The 24,946-nt window shown below is 41.2% G+C and overlaps 1 protein-coding gene across 1 annotated transcript in view; it reads left to right on the forward strand.

Moving 5' to 3' along the window:
* Positions 1–12,069: 12,069 nt before the first annotated feature.
* Positions 12,070–24,946, forward strand: part of LOC147678069 (extracellular calcium-sensing receptor-like) — a 75,016-nt gene continuing 62,139 nt past the window's right edge. Inside the window, exon 1 of the mRNA XM_086945617.1 lies at positions 12,070–12,075. Within this exon, the coding sequence (XP_086801743.1) occupies positions 12,070–12,075 (6 nt within the window). The remainder of the gene's footprint in view (positions 12,076–24,946) is intronic.

The following is a 24,946-nucleotide window of genomic DNA, read 5'->3' on the forward strand; positions in this document are numbered from 1 at the left end:
GTGTAAGCCAGTGCCTAATCTGTGTGTACCTATGTCTCGCAGTCTCAGGTGCAGTCAAGTCCCTCTGCATTTCATCAAGGGGTATATGGGCCTCTTCGTTAAAAAAGTGGCCAATTGAGTGGCATTCCGGTGCCTGCCAAGCTTTGAACCTGCTGACGTCTAGTCCTGGGGGAAGTCCCGATTTCCTACCACCAGAGCAAGGAAGGAAACGAAGGATGTCAGTTAAGTGTGAGCGGGAAATCCGTTACGCTCGTGGATTTTGCGGATTTTTGGGAAATCCGCAATCCGCGAATTTTGCGGATTTCCCGCAAAATCCGCAAAAATAAATCCGCGAGCGTAACGGGTTCAAAAGTTGAACCCCCACTCATGCAACTATTTTACAATGGCGCCAGCAAGCTGCCAGTGCCGTTGTAAAATAGTTACAAAGTTAGCTTGCACAGGAACCACTAGATAAAACGAAGCAGGTGCTGCTTTATTTTATCTAAGTGCTTCCTGTGCAAGCTAACTTTGTAACTATTTTACAACGGCGCTGGCAGCTTGCTGGCGCCATTGTAAAATAGTTACAGCTCACAGCTCACTCAAGGGACCCCTGCGCCCTTCGGGACGATTGCATAGTAACACACACATGGTCGCTCGAACTAGTTGATGCTCAAATTCAGTGACTCATTCATTAGCCCAAAAACAATCGTGAGCGTCGTCGAGGCTGGACAGGTGTGCCTTCTTCCCAAATCTACCGTGGAAAATCAGCTGTGATGCTGGATAGGCTTTGCATCCTTGACTTTCACGAGCGCAATACCCGTGCTGTTCCTATGACCAGGAGCTTCTTTCTCTTCATCTGCTGAACTGATCTTTCTCTGACCTTTTATTCACACAAGACGAGGCACATACCCTACTGGGCACATTGTGTTCGCACGGGTTTCTGCAAGTTCGCACGCGTTTTGTACAATTTCGCAATTTGCAAAATTGTACAAAACCCTCGCGAACTTGCAGAAACCCGTGCGAACATAAAAAAAAATCCGCAAATTCGCGGGAATTCGCGGATTTTGCGGATTGCGAGTTCGCAAATCCTCAAAATTCGCGAACGCGAGATTCGCAAAATTCGCCCATGCCTAATGTCAGTTCACTTTTTAGGTGGCCACTGTGTCCCAAGCCTTCAGCGTGGGTGATGTAATCATGGACAGATAAAGGTTGGCGGAGCGATGAGGACGTGTCAGGAATGGAACCTTCCACAGGTCTGTGCCCGCTAGAAACGTATCAAGAAAAAGCCACCGCTTCTCGAACTCCAGCCTCGACCAATCCAACAAAAACTGAAGCTGAGCAGCTCAGTAGTATTGAAGCAAACATGAGACACCCAAACCACCCCTCCACATTGGCTCCAGCTATGGTCTCGACTCATTCTGAGGCGCTTACCTGCCCAGACAAATTGATGTAACTCCCCCTGCAATCTTCCCTTTCTCCAATGTGCCAGGTCCGCCTTCACTCTCCACAAAAGGTTTAAGTCCCAACTTAGACTTGTCTCAGGCCTGCCATTGCAGATTGTATGTGAAGTTTAAACTGCCATGTCAATCTGGGAAAAAAAAAGTTTTGTCTTGCTCAAACCTTCCATATTTATACACATATGTCACCCCTAGGGTAGGCCCTGGACAGCTCAGAGGGCAGGGTGCAGAGTATTTAAAAGGTAGGACATGTATTGTTAAGTGTTACATGTCATATTAGTGAAAAACTCATACATTCGTTTTTCACTACTACAAGGGAATATTGGCTTATTCCCATTTGGCACATTTAATTTACTTGTAAGCCCATAGTAAAGTGGCCCTACATGTGCCCAGGACCTACACATCAAATGCTACTAGTGGGCCTGCAGCACTAATTGTGCCACCCACTTAAGTAGCCCTTTAGACACGTGTCAAGCATGCCATTGCAGACTGTATGTGAAGTTTAAACTGTCATGTCAACCGGGCAAAAAAAACATTTGCTTGGCCCAAACCTTCCTTATTCTACACATACGTCACCCCTAGGGTAGGCCCTGGACACTCCAAAGGGCAGGGTGCAGTGGATTTAAAAGGCAGGACAAGTACTGTTAAGTGTTACATGTCCTATTAGTGAAAAACTATAAAATTCATTTTTCACTACTACAAGGCCGACCTCTCCTTAAGACTACAAATGGAGTTACCTTATTACATTTAATACGCTGTAATTTCCTAATGAGAATAGGCCACCAGTTCATGTTTGGTGTCTTTGGAATTGTACAGACAATTTTGAACTTATGCTGAAGTCAGATTTGAAATTACAATTTTGAAAATGTCACTTTTGGAAAGTTGACATTTTCCTGCCTTAGCCATTTGATACCTGCTGCCTACTCATGGGTCAAATGAGTCAGTGTAGTTGACAGTTGGTCTTCGTGTATTCCACCTAGAAAGCCACACACAATCGGGAGCATATTTGTGCCTGGATCGGCCATCACTGACATGATGGGCAGAAGGAGCTGGGCAAAGCCCAAGTTACACTTGAATAGGCTGGGTCATGCTTCCACACAAAGGGCTGATTGACCCCTGTAGTTATTCTTGAGCCAGGGCGAGGATTCAGGACACCTGTGCACACCAAGGCCTCCCTATAGTTGCTTCCTCCCCACTTCAAAGGCACAACTGGGAAAATATACTGGACCTCAGACTTCAATTCTTCAGTACACTTCTGGACTTGTATATACTCAGCCTGGAAGGAGAGCTGTGCTGCTGAAAGGACTGCCACTCTGCTGGGCTGTTGGTCAGAAGGACTACTGCCCTGCTTTGTTGACCTACTGATCTGTTGCCTGGGTGAGGACAGGACATGCATCTTTTGAACCCAGAACTCAGAGTGGCTTTAAGGGCTAGTTTTTTGGCCTCCTGATCTGAAGCTTCAAGGACACAACAGGCTTCCAACAATCTTGCAACTGCACCTGTGCTCCGCTATCTGTGAGTCAAACCTGCCATGTGGTGACAACACAGTCCTGGATCCTTGGAAGTGGGCTTAAGGTGCTCTACCAGTCTGTGGATCCAGCTGAACTGGCGCATCTCCTGCACTGCGAGGTGCAAACCCAACCAGAACCAATGCATTGCTTCCGCTACATAGATTGGACCCACTGCAAACACTTGCACTGCTGAAGTCGCCTGATAGGAATCGTCACTGCAAAACACATCTTTGATGCAGACCCTTGCAATCCTCATCAATGGCTGACTCAACGACATTGCTGGCCTCTGCATCGCAACCTTTGATGTGGATCCTCGCAACACTACGCAAACCAGGATTTAAGGTACTTTGTTTAGAAGGCCTAACTGGGTCCCTATAGCTGGCCCACACTCCATCACGGTCAGCCTGAACTTGTGACTATGTCCCAGTCCGATAACCAGATATCTGCATTTGCTGCTTTTTGCCCTGTTTTTGCAAAAATAAATAAATTGAATATCTGCTGTTCTACTGATTTAATTTTTGTCATTTTAATCTTCTTTTATCAATTAAAAACTACTCTGTTTTTCTAAATCAGTTGTGAGCTCATTTTGTGGTATGTTTTCAGAGTATTTCTATTTGAAGTGTCACACAAATACCTTAAATAGTGCCTCTCATTTAACCCTGACTGCTCTGTGCCAAGCAACCCGAGAGTTACCCAGAGGTTAATTAAGAGTTTGCTTGTGAAGAGGTCACGCGCATTGCGACCCAACATGGCCACCTAGCGTAGGAGCTCTGCAACGCGTCGGACATCGCAGTTCATTTAAAACGGTTCCAGCACTTTTACAATTACCATGTGAGCATATTTTTGAATCGGAACACTTCCCCACAGGAATCTACCTTTGGCAACCTCTGTGTTAAAGAATGCACACAGAAACTATGCAGGTTACTTTCTAGTTCAGAAGCATTATTCTTTTGACATTTTTCTCACCTACGTCACCTTTTTCTGCTCTGGAGTTTCTTTCAACATTGGAGAATCTGAATAGCGGACTTTCTAAACCTATGCGTTAATTTTACCTGTCTCTTCTACAACGCCTCACTAAATATCCTCTTCCCTGGGCTCTAAGTATTCTTTTTAATGGGTAGAAGCAAATACCTACTCCATTCCACTAAGAAGCAGACATCCAAAGGCACGGCAGCTGGTCTTACTATCTCTACAGCTCCTACTTCTTCCTCACCTTCTAAGGTATTAGTGCAAGAGGCTTGCTCCATTACCACAGCTTTACTGACCATGTCAGCTAAATCTCAATCTCCTTCAACTACTGTCATGAGACTCAAGCATGACCCTCCCTCTCCTCCTAAAACTGTCTCTCCGGTCTCTCTGGATTTTGTTTTGGAAGAAATCTGCACCCTCAGACCTTCCTTCAAGGAAACATACTCTGGCCCACAGACAAAGGGTCCTCTATGGAATCCCGCCTTACTGTGGTGGAACAGTAGCTTGGTGTGATACAGGATTTATCTTCTAGAATTTCCTCTTTGGAGAAAGAAGTCCTACAATTGAGAAAATCGACTGAGGATCTTGAAAATAGAAAGCATCGCAATATCCTACTCATTTATGGACTTCCTGAAGGCCTTGAAGGGAATAACGCTGTTGCCTACTTTACTTCCTTTCTGTCACAGGTCTTGGGTCTCCTCTCTTTGACCAAATTAAATATACAACATGCTCTTAGACTGGGCCCTAGTTTATCTTCATCGACTGCTCCTTCTAAACCCCGTGGAGAGATCATCTTGTTTTTGCAATTCACAGATCTTCTACAAGTCCTCAGTGCATCTAAAGCCAAAAACAACTGACGTGGCTTTGCACCAAAGTATTTATTTATCATAGTGTCTCTTCGGTCACCGACAAGCGGCGATAAGAATTCCTTGACCTTCGTCTGGCTCTTCGATTCTTGGGTGCACCCTATGGATTATTCCGCCTGTGCCTGTTCAAAGTCACCTTCTTAAACAAGACTTCTACTTTTGAAAACCTGGCTGATCTTAGAAGATTTATTCAGTCCCATTCCACTACTTCAATGGAGATTGCTGGCCCTGCTCCTATACCTTGACTCTAACATATTTTCCGTTTTTCTGTGGCGCTATTCATTGCATATACTGTCGTAGTGTTATGTTATTTATTTCCTTTTTTTTTTTTTAAAATCTTTTTATTGACAGATTTTTAGATATATTTCCGCCCTCTGGAGCCCAGAGGGGGCGAGGAACAAATGAAAGTATATATAAACAAAAAGACAATGATACATAATCATAAGGATGCCCACCATATGGCTCGTTATAACCTAAAAAAGAAAAATCCTTCTTCATATCTAAATATTTACAACAACCAGTCTTTAACGGAGTGAAGTCACTCTCCTTATGCTTACATATTGATACCGATTATACACAATATATACATTATACATTATATACAGATTATATACATTATATATACAATTCACACTTCTTCCTTCCATTTCGTTATTGGCTCCCATATTTCCAATCCTAGTTTCCTTGCATTTTTCCCTCTCCTTGAGTAGATCGCTCTTTCTAAATTAAATATACTCAACAGCCTTGCAAGCCATTGCTGGAATGATGGTGCCAATTGATCTAACCATGCTGACGCGATACATAGTCTATAAACTGCCATGGCAACAAAAATAAAGTAGTTTCCTACCTCACTTCCGTTGCTCACGTCTACCCCTAACAGAATAGTTGCAGATGTTAAGTTAGTAGGTAGTTTTAATGCCCTTTGTAGGAACATTTCTATTTCCTTCAGTATTGTCGCTAAGCATGGACATGTTGCGAATATATGGATAGCATCTGCGTCTAAACTCATGCACCTAGGGCAGTTTATTCCGGTAGTCGCCCCCCATTGTGCTAGCTTCGCCGGGGTGTAGTATAGCCAATACATGGTCTTATAGTGCTGGGCCTGTAAAGACGCAGAGCATAAAATATTCTTCCCTAATTCTAGTGATATATTAAAACATTCCTGTTCTATGCCCAGCTTCGCCGACCAAGTTTCCCCCCACTTAACCATATCGTCTGGTCTTAAATCATTTAGCTCAGCATAAAGCCTTTTAATTGTGCAATCTACTCCGGTATGTATTATCTCTAGTATGTTGTTTTTCTCAAATCCTCTTAGTCCCCCCCTTTTATTTTGTAGGAAGCTTCTTACTTGTAAATATTTGAAGAAGTGTCTTGTTGACAAATTAAATTTTGTCTGTAAAGTTGCAAATTGTTTCACCCCTTGTGACGCCATAAGATCCCCCAATTTTATTATCCCTTTTCGATGCCACTCTGTATATACTGAATCGGAGAATATATCTCCCGGAAATAGCGTGTTCTCATATATCCTCGTATATCTATTAAACTTCCCCAGTCCAAATTTCTTCGTGAAAGCCTTCCATAAATTATATGCACCCAAAATGGTCTTGAAACGTGTTCTTTTAAAGTAAGCCGTATCAAAGTTTTTCAAAAAAATATTTCTAGCTTCTTCTCCCATCAGTATGCCATATATCGCTAGTGATCCCAAATGGTCTTCTCCTTCCACTTCTGCGCCACCTATTAATCCTACCATATATTGCAGGGCTGCGGCCCAGTAGTAGAGCTTTAGGTCCGGTAATGCCCATCCTCCTCTTTCCCGTGGGAGTGCCATGAATCTTGCTGCTCTCCTAGTTTTGCTTTTGGACCAAATAAATTTGTTAATCATACGTTCAATCCTTTTAAACCACAAATTATCAAACCATAGGGGAATTGTCCGGAAAAGGTATAGAAATTTCGGCATTATTAACATTTTTATGATGTTCACTCTACCAACCAATGTAAGATGGAGATTGTTCAATCTGTCTAATTCTCCCCCTACTTTTCGTACAATTGGATCAATATTTAATTCTACTATCTTTTCTAAGTCTGAGGTTATAGTTATGCCCAGATAGGTTCCCGTCTGCACCACCCGTAAATCCTGACATATAGCCTTATTATTTTTTATAATTTGTGTTTTTCCAGTATTCAAAGAATACCCAGACACCTTCCCAAATTCTATTGCCTCCTGTTCCACATATCTTATAGCCTCTGTGGGTGATGGTGTTATAACCGCCACGTCATCAGCATAAGCCAAGATCTTACAGTCCCCCCTAAGTGTGGGGATTGGGGGAATATTCATATTTGACTCCAATCTCCGAATTAACGGATCTAAATATACTGCAAACAGTAGCGGGGAGCATGGACAGCCCTGCCTGGTGCCCCTATTTATTTTTACTTTTTCCGTTGAACCCGCATTAATTCTGATTGTGGCAACTGGATCTCTATACAATGTCTTTATCGCTGTCAGAAAGCCATTCCCAAATCCCATTTTTCCCAGAACACTCCACAAGTATAACCATGATACACGGTCAAAAGCTTTTTCAGCGTCCAATAGTAATACCGCAAATGGATCCCCGCTAGCCTCAGTTTTATCCATAAGAGTAATTAGCTTCCTTACGTTATGCGTAGTCCCCCGTCCCGGGATAAAACCATGTTGGGTAGTGGTAACTAAAGGTGTTATTACACTGGCGAATCTTATTGCCAGTGCCTTTGAGTATACCTTTGTATCTGTATTCATGAGAGTGATTGGTCTATATGACCCAGGATCTGTTGGTACCTTTCCTTTCTTAAGGATAACAACAATTTCAGCCCCAGACCAGATGTTTGGTATTGAGCATCCCTTCTGTGCCTGTTTCATAATATAAAGCATATCTCCTCCTAGCTCCTCCCAGAACACCTTGTAGAACTCTAAAGGGATCTTATCAGGACCGGCCGCTTTTCCCGAAGGTAGGCTCTTCAGAGCTGCTTTTATTTCCTCTATATCTAATGGGTTATCGATCCTCTGTTTCTCTATTTCATCTAACTGTCTCCCTTCATAATGGTTCAAATATTCCATTATATCTTCAGGATCTTTTATATCACTTTCAAGATATAGGTTCGTATAAAAACTCCTGAAGACTTCCCTAATTTGTTGTACATTAGTTACAATCCCTCCTGAGCTATCTTTTATTGCTTTTATCTCTCCGAGTGATGACTTCTGTCTTGTTCTGGCTGCTAACATTTTGCCGACTCTTTCACTCATCTCGTAACAGTTCTCTCTATTGACCGTATATTGTTTAGCTGCCCTCTCTGCTATATATTCTTCTGCTTCCATTCGTAGTTTTGCAAGTTTAATATATGCCGGATCCATTACAGCTCCATTACTAGTCCGGTCTGCCCTATTGTTTAATTCTTCCTCTGCTAACAGTAGTTCTCTCCTTACCCCATCACTTCTTTCTTTCTCCTGTTTCCTTTTCCTGGCCCCAAAACTAATAGTCTCTCCCCTCACACCAGCCTTGAAACAGTCCCACACTGTCCCTACAGGTGCTGTATGCCTATTTATAGTCAAAAACTCAGTTATCCATCTCTTCATGTGTTGGATATATGCCTCGTCCACTAACAATGACTTTTCAAATGTCCACTCCGAAACCTTTCTTGCAGCTGCCATTCCCTTTAAGGTGACAATAAGGGAGTTGTGGTCCGCTAAGATCCTTGGTAATCTCTCAATATCTGCACCATCGATGCCTTGACTACTAATTAAAAAATAATCTAGCCTTACACTTATTCTGTGGGGCGCTGAGTAATATGTAAAACCATCTTGACCTGGCTTAAGGGTATCCCATACATCAAGTAGTCCATTATTTCTTGCTAAGTTATAAACTGCTTTGAAAACTCTTTTCTTCCTTCCCTTATATTTGACTGGGGGTCCTAGCCCCAAACCCAATCCCCCTGCTCCATTGATATTAAAATCTCCTCCTATTAATATGAATGGAGCCCAGGTCGCCAACTCAATGTCAATCTCTTCGAAGATTTCCGGATCATCTCCTGTGGATCCATAAATAGAGCCAAGGGTTACCCATGTTTCTCCGACCAAGCACTCTATTAAAGCCCATCTGCCCCAGGCATCCTCCCATTTTTTTCTAGTAGTGACGTCTCTTTGCCTTGCCATTACAGCCACCCCCCTATTCCTGGTTCCCTGCCTAGAGTATGCTATAACAGTGAGACCTAACTGGTCTAGCAGCCTAATTTCAGACGCCTGTATATGGGTCTCTTGGAGTATTAAGAAGTCTAGTCTTAGATTTTTGATCAAGACTGCCACTTTCTGTCTTTTTAATTTATCGTTAAGACCACACACATTCCACGGCATTATTCGAATGCTCATCCTGGATTTTTAGAAAATGTGCCCTTATTTTTGCTCATTTCAGAAAAAGACATACTACATATTGGGTACACAGCCATATACAGCTCATATATTTCTTCCATTTTATTAATTCTCTTGTTCCAACTTACTTCCTGTCTGCTATAATTCCAATTTTTTCCGTGTTCCTCCCCCCCCGTGTCCCCCACCCTGAGCCCCCACCCCGACTAGCCCACCCCCCCTACAGGCAAATAGGTCCATGGGACCTATGTGTGACAGCTGTGTCTGCTATGGGCCCCCACGCTCCCCCGCTCCTTTTACCTTCCTACCTACTAACCAAAAAAAAAATGCACACTTAATTATACCTATATACAAGTTTACATTACAATACAGTACAATTCTCTGTTCTTGTACTTCTTCTCTAATTCCTGCATCCGCATACATACTTTATACCTTGCTTCCTTTAGCCACCAAAGCTACCGCTTGTTCCCTATCAGCCTGTGTCTGAGAGTGTGAATGGTTCTGTGGATTCCTTTCTTTTAACCATGCCAAAAATTCAGCCGCTTTGATTTCAGAATGGAAGATTTTGAATTGGCCATCCTTTACCACTTTCAATCTACTGGGGAACATTAAGTATGCCTCACAGCCAATTCTTTGAAACAGTGCTATTAGTTCCCGCAGTCTCCACCTACGCTCTACCGTTGTGTGGCAAAAGTCTGGTCTAGAAAAAAACTCCACATCCTTGTATCTACACTTTGCCTGTGGCCTTGCTTTAGCCATGATCTCCTCTCTCAGTAAATAGTTACCCACATAGATTAATATTGCTCTAGGCTTGTTTGAGACATCCCCCTTCCTCTGTGTAAATGGAAATCTGTGAGCACGCTGAATCTCTGTCTCCCAGTCCCAGCCTTTTAGATCAGGGAGTGCCCCCTTGAGAAGTTCTATCGCGTAAGCTCTGACATCCTGTCCTTCTCTTCCTTCCGGAATACCTAAGAGCCTAATGTTATTTCTCCGCTGCCTGTTCTCAAAATCTTCCAGCTTCCATAACACATCACTGTTGGTCTTCTCTTGGTCCTGTCTAAATTCTTTCCAGCCCTTCATTTCGTCTTCCAGGCCCCCAGTTCTTTCTTCGATCTCTGTAACTCTCCCTGCCAAATCTGTGCATACTTTATTTACTTTTCGAAGGGAACTTTGTATTTTTTTACTTTCCTGTCTAGCCCTACGGCTCTCCACCCTTGCCTCAGTTTGTATTTGTTCTAGCATTGAAAACATCATTTCAAACCCCATTGGTGAACTATGTCCTTGCGATTGGCCCTGACTATGGGTCTGACTTTCAGGTTGACCTTGCCTAGATCTCTGTTCATTAATCCGCAAAGAGCCCAGGGTTTCATCTAAACCGCCAACACCCTCTTTGTACATCTGCGACGTAGCTGCGTAATCCCAATCAAGTCTCTTTGCAACATTAATAGTTGCAGGACTTATGGATCCTTTTGGTTTTCTCCTTTTTTTTGTCAAAACTTTAGATTTGCGTTTTGCGGATAGCTCTTGGTCAGAAACCTCTCCAGAACCTGATGTAGCTACTGTTTCTGTTGCCAAACCTGAAAATGTCTGATCACTCTCCAGTTCCTCGGCAATAGAGGAGTCCTCTGACTCGCTCCCTCCCCCTCCCCCGTCCGCCCCCACTTCTTCACCCTCCTCCTCACCCTCATTTACCGAGAAAAAACATTCGTCAGTCGGGGAACCAGTTAGAGTTATCAAAGCAGTAAGACCATTGTTATTATTACTGTTATTACCATTTCCATTTCCATTAACTCCCAGCTCAGCCTGGTTACTCATATTAGGCCTGATACTATCGCCCCCTGTAGCATCGATCAGATTAGAAACGGTGGTTTCGTGCCTATTAGCGTTGGTTTGCTCTTCCCTTAACGCCTCTGTTAATGCTTCTGTCAAAGCCAAAATATTATCTGAAACCAGGTTTAAAGGTGAGGTAATTTCCACAGTCTGCTGTAAAGTGTTGTCGTTATCAACATTAACAACATCAATATTGCTTGAAACATTATTAACATTACTAACGTTGCCATTATCAATTGTCATTTCGCTCTCCTTTCCATGCCTCTGTTTATCCTGCCCAGAAAAGTTCTTCCCATTCTCCTGTATCATTCCCCCTTGTGGTGGTTCAGCACCCATATGCGCCTTCTCGCAGAGATTTCCCAAATTGTTAGTTTCTGCCAAAGAGCGAGGTGCCAACAGACTACTGTCTATTTCCCTCACATGGGAGTCATGGTCAGGGTCTGGGTCTACAATATCCACAGAGTCTGCCGGGGAAGCAGCGATAACAGCCATACGAGAGTTAACTGCAGGAACAGGGAAAAAAAGCCTCCGAGACTAATGGCTGTCTCAGATTCCCCTGTTCTACTGCTTTTCCTTTACTTATTGAGGCCGCCTTACTCTTTTCTTTTTTTTTCCTGGGTTTCTCCCCCACGCTGCCAGCCTCCATACTTCGCACTGTATTCCTTCCTTGCTCAGCAACGCTCGGGTCCTCGCGCTCCTCCTGGGTCCGCGTCAATTTCTTTGTTCGGAGGTTGGCCGCCGGAGCATCTGACTCGCTCCAGGCAGCTTTCTCCTCCCTCAGGGCTCTTGAAATCTTCGGCGCCATTGATCGCCAAGCTGTAGACGGAGCAGCCGCTGAACTTTGCTGCCGATGACGCCGCTGCCGATGCTGTTGTCTCCAGCCACTGGCCTTCACCATCAGCTGACGCGTGCTAGCCAATGCCCACGCCAGCGATGCTCCCAGAGTCGAAGAGGTTAGTGCCTTCGTAAAAAACATAGACTCTGCTGAATCCGTTGCGGGCTATATCTCTCTTTAATTGGAATGAAGAGATCTTTTCCGAACTGAAGCCCCGGCACAAGCGCAGATGCCGGTATATGCCGTCAGCATTCCGCCGTCCTTAAGCCGTCATTTTCTTCCCTTCCGATAGCAGGTTCAGGAGCAGGGGAGCAGAGGGAGAACGCGTCTTCCCCCTACAGACTGCCAGCGGCCATCTTGCCCGAGCGGTCCTTTGTCTCAGTTATGTTATTTATTTCCATTGTTCTTTTTGTTCTCACTGGCATAACTTTGTTTCCCTTTACAAGTTCTTTGAAATTCACTGTGTTCCCAGTCATGTTGTCCATTCCTGTTTATGTCTAATTGAAATCCTGGTGCAGTGTGTTGCCTGTTGTTGGGTGTGCTGTTTTCATTGTCCGTTGCCGCCAGTCATATTTCCCTTTGTTCCCTGTAAGTTACGAACAGCAGTCATCATTTTTGACATGCACTGTCTTCTCTTTTTTGAACTCTCTCTTCCCTTCTATTCTTCCCTCCTTAGTGTCTCCCCTCTTCTTTTTTCTGGTGATATTGCTTCCCTTCTCTTATATGCTTTTTTCTTCATATGTATTCTTGACTTTCCTATCCTATGCATTTTCTTCTTTCTTCCTGGCTTCTCATTTGTTTCTATTTCTTTTCCCTTTTCTCTCCCTTTATCTCTCACCTCATTATGTTATTGCTGCATTTATTGTTCTTTATTTATTATTGACAATTTTGCATTCAGAGTTATTTCCTGGAATGTGAAAGGCTTTATTAACCCAATTAAAAGACAGAGAATAATATCACATCCTGCCTCTTCCTGATTTGGTTCTCCTACAAGAGACTTACCTTACAGAACCCAAAGCATTAAAATTTAAAAAAGGTTGAGTTGGTTCAGTTTTAGTCTCTCCTACTGCCACTAAGAAAAACGGTGTTATAATTTTATGTCACAAGAAATTGAATTGTAAAGTTGTATCGCAAGAGATTGATACAGAAGGGAGATGGTTGTTAGCTAAGTTGTTAATTAATAACATTTCTTTGACCGGATTCAATGTTTATGGCCCTACTCAACCTGACTGTTCCTTTCGGCCTCTGATCCCACAGAAATGCGATAGAAATGTGACAGTAAGGTGACTGTAATCAAGCTGTTGGCCCCTTTCTTGACCATCAATCTCAGGTACGCTTTATTCCGGATGTATGTCAGTACAACGCGATCTTTTAGATCGCGGTACTTTACAACGCGGTTATTACAACGCAAGCCGTTACAATGACTTGCATTGGAGGGCGCGGATTGAGGAATATTATAATTTTATATTCCAACACCAGTCCACGTAACAGTAGGGAATGTGTTGAAATATAAAGTTACAATATTCCCTAACCAACAGCGCCATCCAGCGCAAGTCGTAGTAACGACTTGCGTTGTAATGGCAGCATGGTAAAGATTGTGCGGTGTAAACACCGCGTTGTAAACGACGTTTACCTTTATTCCTCATAATGTCCATGAACAATTTCTCAACTTTATTTTCCAAACACATCTTGTAGATGCTTGGAGACTCTCTCACCCTGATTCTCTTGACTTTTCTTTCTCCTCTCCTTTTCACAACTCCCTTTCCCATTTAGACTATATTTTTCTTTCTCAATCTTTATCTCAAAATCTTTATCTTTATCTATTGAACCCATTGTCATTTCTGACCATGCCCTGATTGTGGTTAATTTTGATATCCTCCCTACGCATCCCAGGTCCTCTTGGTTATCTTTTAACAATTCTCTTCTTCTTGACCCTCTCTTTTCTTCTTCTTTCACCACTTTTGCTAATGAATTTTTTTAACTAAAGAGTGATCCTAACTCTCCTCTCCATATACTATGGGACTCCTTTAAGGCTACAGTGAAGGGTTTTATCATGGACTTCGTCTCACAAAAGAAGAAACATTTTCTTCAATAACACAAGGCTACTCTAGCAAATATTAAGGCATTAGTACACAAATTCTATACCTCGCCAGCAGACTCAGTTTCACCAGCTCTTATCCGTGGAAATTGGCCTTTAACAAGACTATAACTGATAAGGCATCTTCCATACTTCTTTGTAGCAATGCTCAATATTATGGAGGAAGTAATAAAGTTGGTAAACTTTTGGCAAACTATCTCAAATCCCGTAAAAACTGTACTCTAATCGACTTTATTTATTCCATAGATGGCAATCCCATTCATAGGGACTAGGATACTCTCAATGAATTTATGCAATTTTACTAAGACCTTTACTCCCCAGAATTTCCTCCTTCCAGATCCCTTATTCAATCTTATCTTAATAAGCTTCCGACCCCATCTAATGATCTCCTTAATTTTTTTAAACTTGAAACAGACTTATCCCTTAATGAATTATCCAAAGCTTTAAATGTCTTAAAGAAAGGGAACACCCCGACCAGTTTGGTTTTTCAGTTGAATTTTATTTGCATTTTTCAAATTTATTGCTTCCTAAACTCTTAGAACTTCTTCACTTATTCTTTCTTTCCGGTAAGACAGACAGCACTTTTCAAGAGGCCACGATTTGCTTGATTCATAAAGATGGTCATGATCCCATGTTTTGTAAAAATTATCGCCCAAATTCCTTGGTCAATGTAGACTATAAATTATTTGCCAAAACACTTGCTTTATGGCTAGAACCTCTTTTGCCTCATTTGGTTGGTAAGGACGAGTGTGGTTTCCTCAAGGGCAGATTAACTTTGGACAACTCTAGTCTTTTTCTTAATGTCTTGAACAAAATCACTTCTCTTTCCACATCCTTAGCGGCTATTTCTGTTGATGCTGAAAAAGCATTTGATAGAGTTGATTGGTCCTTTTTATTTGAATCTTTGGAATGGCATGGTTTTGGTCCCAAGTTGATTTGCTTATTTCTTTATTATATTTTAGCCCCAGAAACTCTGTGTTAGTCAATGGCTGTGTATCTTCCTACTTTCCCCTTCAACATGGAGTTTGTCAAGGCTGCCCTCTCTCCCTCCCTCTCTTTATCTTAGCTCTCAAACCCTTTTTGTCATCGATCCGTAATAATGAATCTATATCTGGTTTCTCTTATGGTGAGCAACATTTAAAGTTTTCCGCATACGTAGATGACATTCTACTCTTTATATCCGATTCTGAAGTTTCTATTTCCCCTTTATTACATTAACTAGCAGCCCGTCCCGACCTTGTCCGGGAGCAATCAGGCTTCCCTGACCCCCGCCTGCCCCGACATTGGCCATCAGCTCGGGCCCCTGTCCACCCCGTCCCCCGGCTGACCCAACTCCCGCCTGTCCTGACATTGCCCTCCGGAGGCTTACCTCACACAATTATGCCAGAGGCCCAGTGTTGCAGTGGTTGCCAGCAGCAGCGCCTGAGGCACTGGGGAGCTTTCTGGGTAAGTGGGGCTCTGGCGCTCTGTTTCCAGGGAGGCGAGGATGAGCAGAGGTTGCGGGGATAAGAGTAGGAGTTCACAGAGTATAGAGCGGCTGGCGGGAGTCGGGAGCTTGAGCACAATTATTCCAGAGGGTCCCCTGCCAGTCTCGACCCCCGCCTGCCCTGACATTGTCCCCGGAGCCTTTTTGTTGTAACTCCCTGACCCCCGCCTTCCCCGACCCCTGCCTGCCCTGACATTGTCCCCCGGAGCCTTACCTCAGCCGCCGCTCCTCAGTTCAGTGCTCCTCGCCGGCCCGCTGCTGCTCACCGCCTGTGTGCCGCTCATCAGTGCTCCTCCCCTGCGCCATGTCCGCCGCTCAGCCGCTTCTCCTCAGTTCAGTGCTCCTCGCCGCTCCGCCAGTCTGCTGCTGCTCACCACCTGTGTGCCGCTCGTCAGTGCTCCCCCCGCGCCATGTCGGCCGCTCCTTCTCGCGTTCCTCGCGCTCCTGGATGACGTCAGCACGCAGGTCGCGGCCGGCGCTACTTCGAGGGGACTACATTTTTTAAATGTACATTTTTTAAATATAACATATTTTTAAAATTTATATAGCCTATGTCCATCTGCACACCCTGAGGATTCCAACGATGTATCGGGTGTGTGGATTGGCGCTGTGGTTCCCGAGTTTACCCGCATCAAAGCCTCAAAGTTCTTCCTTTATAATAGTAGTATAGATTCTCTTCTTTCTCCCTTGTCTCTGGTTACAAAATCAATTCACATAAAACAGAGATTCTCCCTCCCAAAAAATTTAGTTTTCAACATTTCTTTTCTTCCACTGGTTTTGCATAGAATACTTCTAAAATTAAATACTTAGGTATGTAGTTCTCCAACTCCATCGCCTCTTCTGTTAAATTAACTATGACTGAGGCCTCATCTCGGATTGATAAACTATTCTAATCCTGGAATCCTCTCTTTCTTTCGTGGTGGGGTCGGTTGGACTCAATTAAGATGATGATTATTTCTATTTTATTTATGCTCTTTCCATGCTCCCTGTCCATATTCCTGCCTGTTATTTTAAGAAGATTGATTCTCGCCTCTCCAAATTTCTTGGAAAAAATAAAAAAGCCAGAATATCCTTATCTTTTCTTCGCAAGACTAAACATAATGGGGGTGCGAATTTCCCTGATATCCGTATTCATCATAAATCCTTCTGACTCTTTCAGGCCTCGAAATGGCTCCTTTCTGAACCTTCCCCTTTTACCCCCATATGGTTTTCCATTGAAGGTGCTTTGCTTTTACCCTCTTCTTTTTAAAGGAAGTTCTGGCCTTTTCTGCCAAAACTCCCAAATTTCTCTCCCCTTGTTTAAACAGACTTGTTCCCTGTTGAAACCTTTGACCCAACCAACATTTTTTTCTAGGGAATCCTTTTTAGAATCTCCAATTTGGCACAATTCCCTTATTACCATTAACAATATAACCATCTTTTGGAAATCCTTGCGATTAAAAGGAATAATTTGGGTCAAGAACCTATTTGATAGTTTGTCTCCCTGTTCCTTTCCCCAACTTCAGGCTCCCTTACCTTGTCCCAGTTCTTTTGTACAGAAATTCTCTACTTTAAAGGCAGTTATTCTTGATACTTTTTACTCTCTTCACTCTACTCCTCTTCTCTCTAAACAAAATTCTCTTCTCGAGATTATTCTCTCATTACCTAAGGTCTCTCTCATTTATAAACACTCCTTAGCTCCTGATCCAGAATGTCCTAAAAATAAAATTGAGTGTGCATGGAAGTTAGACCTGGGATGTGAATGGCCCATCAACCTTTGGGACAAACTCTGGTCCTGTTCTATTAAAATTTCTAGATCTGCTTCTCTCACTCAATGTATGTTTTTCCTTTACCATATACTTTATTTCACCCCTACTTCTATAGCAACAATTTCTCATTCTACTGGCACAAGCCTTCTCTTTCTTTGCCCTTCTGTTTCCTATTTTTTGGGGAAAATGTGGTCCTGTATTTCTCGCTTATTTACCATTCTCGTTCCTTTTTCTATTCCTATTCTTTTCTCTGGGAGTTTGTTTGAATCTTTAGATCTCCCTAGTCACACACATGGTCTTTTTTGACCTTATGTTAGCTTTAGCTTTTCAACACATAACTCTTATTGGAAAACTCTTACAAAACTTTCTGTCCAACACTGGTGGAATAGGCTATGCCATCTTCATCAACTTGATATTGCTTTTGCCTCCTCTTGCAAGCCAGCGGTTCATAGAGATCTATTTTGTTTGCCACTCACCACGTATTTAGACAAAATGGCACTAACAAATAATTCTCGTTTAAATTCTGAAAAATTCAAACCTCTGTAAATATTTATCTTCTCTGTTGTTGTTTTTTCTAACCCTTGCTGGTTTATTGTATTTCTTAACTATAATATGACTATTGTTCACATTCATCTGTAGATATGCTAGATCACATATTATTCAATTGTAAGTGTTGCCCCTATTCCCCCATGTCTCCCCTTCCTCCCCTTTCCTACCCTTACTTCCTTAATATATTTAAGTAGCTTTCTTTTTGCTCTTGCGCTAGCAATTTTATTGTTTACGTATCTATTTCAATATGCTCTTCTTTGTATTGCTGGCCTTCTGTATTTCCTGTTATTATCCGCATAAAGCTTTTTAAACATAAAAAAGAGTTTGCTTGTGACTCTCACCTGAGAATAATTGTGGTTGCTGCTTGAGAAGGGTTCCACCCCTCCTCCAACCAGTAACACCATGTCTTGCCTGTATGTATCCGTTAGGGGTGTGTCTCTAAAAAGTGTGTAGAATGAACTGTGTATGTCTACGAAGAGTATTTACGGGCAAGATTATGGTGTCAGGAGTATGTGTTACTACTGTATTAGACAGGGGTCTGTATGGTATGGATTGTGTGTGTGGGATATTTGTATCACATGGAGTATGTGCATTAATACTCCAAGTGTTTACCATGCATGCAGATACATGTACATCCGCCAAGCATGTATATGGACATCAGAATGTGTGTTAAAATGTGTAATGAGTTGGGAGAGTACATAATGGTGGAAGTAGGGGAACTTGGGGTGGTGCAGCAGCCCCAAAGTTTCCATGCTGGAGTTCACCTAGTGAGTGGGCAATTAAAACGCCTCTAAACTTTGCTATTATCTTGTCTGATTTGCTGTGTTTTCAGAGACAGAGGTCAAATGTCTGGCTAAGTCTTCCAATAAAGTTTTGCTTACTATTTTAACATGGAGATTGATGTTTAGTTTTCTTTCTCTCACTCTAAAGTTAGAGGATTTTTTTAAAATGAACTATCTGATAATCTTGCTGGGGTACAAGGAGAATTAAATGAAAGGCAGTAGGTTATCCATTTTTTACTAAACAAAACAAAATGTAAATACCTGTAAATTAACTGAGCAACTATTTTGAAATATGCTAGCAGTTACAAAGGAAGAAATGAAAAAAATGTTTGTAATCCTGAAGTGTAATGGAAACAAAGATTTTGATAGAGTGAAAACAGATCAAAATACTTTCTTTGGCAATGTGCAAATGATAAATACTTGCTGAAACCGGATTTCCACACACCCAGTCCACTATCATATGCCGTCTGTGTGAATTTATTAAAGGATTCTATTGGTGGCTCATTGATTCACAGGAAAGTGCGGATGTGAGCATGCAGCTCCATGAATAAACCCAGTGGGATCTCATAGGGCTAATTTTGCAGGGGGCATAGAAAACTAAGGAGTGAGATCATTGAAAACAGACCAGTCATTCCCATAATGCAGTGCATGGATTTAACCTTCGGCTCCTAGATCTTGGTTCACAATAAAAACAATAAAGGTTTATTTAACTAATCTGCATAAGCAATCATCATAGGATTAACCCTATATGCATATGCACAGATTGGAGTATATGTTTTTGGAGAGTGAAAAACATCTCACTCGAGAATAATGAGTCCTTTCAACACTCATCAATGTTAATAAATTACAATCTGCACTTCTGAATTTATATATATTTATACACAGGTAGTGAAAATGTGGTCAAATAAAACATTATTTAGAACATTTATACTAAAAAACACACTCTTCACATAATTATTACTAGAGTGCAAAGGCCAAATTCTAGTTAATTTCCACAGTACCGCAAACGTGATATGAAAAAACAACTTTCACTAGCTCAGTGTTCGAATGTCACATTTAATTTACAAATGGAAATGCCTCACAGATTGCATGTAACACATTTTTATTATCATCATAATACCTTATTTCACACCAGTATCCCTCTACCATGACCCTGCTAGCGCCTCTATGCTTCCCCCCCACAGTTTCGTCCCCCCCGTTATCTGGTAGCACCGCTATGCAAACTGTACAGACCTCGATCCTACGCCCTCGGGAACTCACATGCCCACTGTTATTCTCCGTCCCCCTTACGGAGCACGTTTACTGTATCCCAGCCTGAAGACCTATTTGATTGATCTGTACTGTTTAATGGAGAAAGTACCTAATTATACCAGTTATATAAAGAAACGTTGCTCGCCTGGCTGACCGTGGCTGAATGTTGACGCCGCGCCAGCAGATGATTCACACTGTACCCATGTTCTATGATGTAACAATAAAAACAAATTAAAAAAAAAAATCATAATACCTTATTTCGGCCTAAACGGCCATAAACGCACAATATTAATGCAGAGCAGTACATTCAATTAAAAAAGATAACCATTGCTTTGCATGAGGCACCAAATAGCACATTGATGGTGAGAATTGTATTCATGTTGCTTAACTTAAGCATCTCATCCTCTTGCCAATGACTATAAACAGAAAATTAACAGTTGAATATAAAAGCCATAAATAACTTGTGCAATATATACACCGTAAAAAAGCATTTCAATAAGCAAAAGATGTAATACAATAAAATGCATGTGTTAAGCAAAGAGCAAACATCACTCAACTATTGAAGAGTTATATTCCTGTGCTTGTGATATACTCGGACAGCATAAAGGCATATGCATGATTAATAATGACAAAATCGATTAAATACACAAGCCATGTCAAGACAGGAAAAGGACCATTCCAGTGATCCTGAGTTTTTCTACTATTCCACGTGCCTGTCTTGAATATGGGGGGAAGCCAATGAGTATTTATCTCAATAAAGTGCATGTGCGTACTTCAGCAACATCTTGAATTTTGCTTGGATCCTAATCCTCACTCTTTATAGTGCATATGCAAAACCTATGTAGTGCCAGGGCCATTAAATTGCCCGGGACCATAATTTTTAGTGCAGGCATGGAAGCCCTCATCTAGCCGTGTTCAATGGTAACCAAAGTATAAAAATGTACATCTAACATGTTATACAGCACACAAAAGTTAAAAGGAAGGAGTATTTATCTCAAAAAAGTGTATGTGCTTACTTCAGCAACAACTAAAATTAAAGTGCGTACGCAAAACCTATACAGTGCAAGGGCCTTTAAAATTGCCCAGGACCATCATTTTTAGTGTAGTCATGGAGGCCCTCATCTAGCAGCGTTCAATAGTAACCAAAGTATAAAAGTGTACATAAAACAATTTATACAACACATGAAAGGTAAAAGGAATCTTTAACAAAGTCATTTGAGGAATTCATTGGGATAAGAATACAGATCAACTGGGCCCTATTTTCATAAAATGTAATATTGGACCTGCCCCACCTATAGGTTCTTGTTTAAAATAGCCCTACGGGTGCACCACATACAGAATAAAAAGCATGATATAGAAAACACAATGGGTAGGTGGGTATCGTCTTTCAATAGCCTATATACCTCACAGCAATGCCTAGACTCCAAGGGGCCGATTCACAGAAGTAACTTAAGACAAAATCCTAAACTTACTACTTTAGGTATTCAAAGAAGTTAAGATTTTGTCTTAAGTTTGTCTTAAGTTTGTCTTAAGACAGACTTAAGACAAAATCCTAACTTAAGTCTGTCTTAAGTTTGTCTTAAGACAAATTTAAGACAAAATCCTAACTTCTGTGAATACCAAAAGTAGTAAGTTTAGGATTTTGTCTTAAGTTAGTTCTGTGAATCGGGCCCCAAATTCCTGCATATATGAAACAGCCATCGGCTCCTTACACTCTTATAGCCTGGACAGTAGAATAACACATACATTTCCATTTCTTCTGCATGATTGCTGGCTGGGCAACCCAAATTGGAAGAATCTGCCCACTTATTCATGAAGGTGCACCTGTCTAAATTGCAAACATAGGGCCTCATTAGGATGGCGTCAGTCTGCCACCCCAGAGGAGGAGGGACCGTCCGCAGGGGCAGCGGCGGTCCCTCTGTGCTGATTAGGATGTGACTGCCACCATGGCGGTCACATCCTGTATATTTAACATTGCGGCGGGTGCTGCTTGAAGCAGCACATGCAGCAATGTTAAAAAAACATGTTTTCCTTTGAGTGCACGAAGCTGCAGGAACCGCCTGGTGCCTGCCGCTTCATGCATGCAAAGGCGGGGGGGTACCATAGGTACCCCCCATGTGCACCTCCCCTTCATCCCAGGGGGCCCACAACGGGCCGCCCCAAAAAAGTTTGTATGCCATTCCACGGCGGAAATGCCACCGTGGAAAGGCATAGGACCGCCGACATCCTAATATGGCTGGCGGTGTCTGATAGACACCGCCAGCCATGTTAGAGCTTTTCCGCCGCGGTGGAAAAGCGGAGGACGGAAAAAAGATCCCCCAGCCATCCTTATCTGGCGGGGGTATTTTTTCTGTCTGCAGTGGTTAATCCGTATCCTCCGGGCCGGCGGTAGCTTCGGCCGGCCCGGAGGATGCGGATTAACCCAATCCTAATGAGCTCCATAGTTTCTAAGCCGGGAACGGCTGAATGTCATCTAAAACAGCTTCTAGGCTATAATGGTGTTTTACTTCCAGGAATCCCAAGGTCATTCGACCAGCTGTGGCCCTCCTGAATAACTGAGCAAGTTTGAGTTCTCTGTAGCTCTCAATCAAGACCTCCCTTGGAATCGCCATGCAAGTTTCTTCAGCATGATCCCATAGCGCCCCCCTGCCCATTGCTACACAGATGTTTCTAAAGTGCGCCAACCAGGGTAATTTATCTGCTCCATGTAGGCTCAAGACTTCTCTCAACTCATCCCTGTATGCATCTAATTTAAAAATATTCCACAGATGTCACAAAAATAAAAGGGGTATTAGAGCGGCTTCATTTGGAATAGGTCTAATCCCAACGGATCTATGACAGAATATCGACTACAAAAATATCGACCTACAAGAATATCGAGTCAACAATATCGAGGGCAAAAATATCGACATCCTATCTACAACATGGTAAGTACAAAAATATCGAAAAAATAATATCGTTGTAAAAAATATCGATGTTAAAAATATCGATTTTTTTTTAATATATATAAATGTAAAAGTAAGTATATAACACTAATAAATAAAATATACATATTTAAAAGTATCTAATAATGTTTAAAATTAATAAATAAAACATATATATTAATAATACATTAATTAAATATATACAGTAAAGATATAATATATATGTACTGAACAATAAGTATTAATAATTAATTTACTAATTTCTAAATTAATGAAATATATTCTAATTTACTAATACATGTACAAACATAAAACAATAACATACATAAAATGTAAGTAATATAAAAAATAAAATAAACATGTGATATTTTAACAATTAATTATATAAAGCGTTTGATAGCATAGGGATAAAATTACTATTCCCACTCCAGAGAGTGCAACAGTCGAGAAAACTGACCCTGAACCCAAAAACCACCCCTTTACCCACGAACTGAAAACTGACCCTGAACCCTAAAAATACCCCTTTACCCAAAAACTGAAAACTGACCCTGAACCCTAAAAATACCCCTTTACCCAAAAACTGAAAACTGACCCTGAACCCTAAAAATACCCCTTTACCCAAAAACTGAAAACTGACCCTGAACCCTAAAAATACCCCTTTACCCATGAACTGAAAACTGACCCTGAACCCTAAAAATACCCCTTTCCCCATGAACTGAAAACTGACCCTGAACCCTAAAAATACCCCTTTACCCATGAACTGAAAACTGACCCTGACCCTAAAAATACCCCTTTACCCATGAACTGAAAACTGACCCTGAACCTTAAAAATACCCCTTTACCCAAAAACTGAAAACTGACCCTGAACCCTAAAAATACCCCTTTACCCATGAACTGAAAACTGACCCTGAACCCTAAAAATACCCCTTTACCCATGAACTGAAAACTGACCCTGAACACTAAAAATACCCATTTACCCATGAACTGAAAACTGACCCTGAACCCTAAAAATACCCCTTTACCCAAAAACAGAAAACTGACCCTGAACCCTAAAAATACCCCTTTACCCAAAAACCCCAAAATGACCCTGAACCCTAAAAATACTCCTTAACCCAAAGTTAAATAATATTATTTAATTAGCAATTAATAGTTAATTAACAATAACAATAAAGTAAATATATTAGCACATAAGCTGTAATTAATATAATTTAATAATTAATATCATTTTTCCCCAATTAATTAATTAACAGTAACTAAAAATTATATATATAAATAAATTACTCTAATAATGTAATTAACTAACTAATATTATTTAATTACCAATTAATTACTAATTTAAAATATGTACCAAATTATATTAATTAATTAACTAATTAATATTAATTATTTGCCAATTAATTAGTTATAAATATTTAAAAACATATATTAATTAATTAATTATTATTAAATTACTCCCCACCCTATTCCCCTATAAACCCACATCCCGCTACAGAAAATATATATCAATTAATCAATTAATTATTTCCCAATTAATCAATATTAATTAGCAAATAATTATAATTAATTAATTAATCCTACTAATTATTAATCAACTTACCATAATTAAATTACTTCCCACCCTATTCCCCTATAAACCCACAACCCGCTCCGGTACTAAAACATCAAATTTCCTTATAAATTTCTATATTATTATAGAAAATGTATACACATATAATAGTAATTATTTTAAATACTTAAATTAAACATATAGCACATACATAATAAAAAACTATAAAATAATACAAATATCGATATTAGTGTCATCGAAATTATTAACATCGATATATATGCTATCGATATTACTAACTTCGATATTACTTACATCGATATTAAGTATTTCGATATTACTTACCTTGGGTCGATATTCTGTCCTACGATATTCTTGCCTTCGATATTATGCTTCTTCGATATTTCAGACTCGATATTATGGTAGGTCGATATTTCCAACTCGATATTTTGACTGTCTACCAATCCCAACATCCATGCAGAGAGGTGTTAGTGGGGTGCTGGAGGGAAGACCCAATAATTGCCTGTAATTGGAGTTTTTGGCTGTCTCTAAAGAGCAAGATCGGTGGTAACCACATATTATAGCACCATACAGGGCACCACCCCTGGCTTGGATTTTATACATTTCCACTGCCGGGCCAACACATTTATGGGTACAGCTCCTATAGATCTTGATCAGTACCCCCATTTTTTGGGCCAGCTTTAGACTTGTTTTCTTAATTT

Source organism: Lissotriton vulgaris, chromosome 12 (assembly GCF_964263255.1).
Source record: "Lissotriton vulgaris chromosome 12, aLisVul1.2, whole genome shotgun sequence".
Classification (NCBI taxonomy): Eukaryota; Metazoa; Chordata; class Amphibia; order Caudata; family Salamandridae; genus Lissotriton; species Lissotriton vulgaris.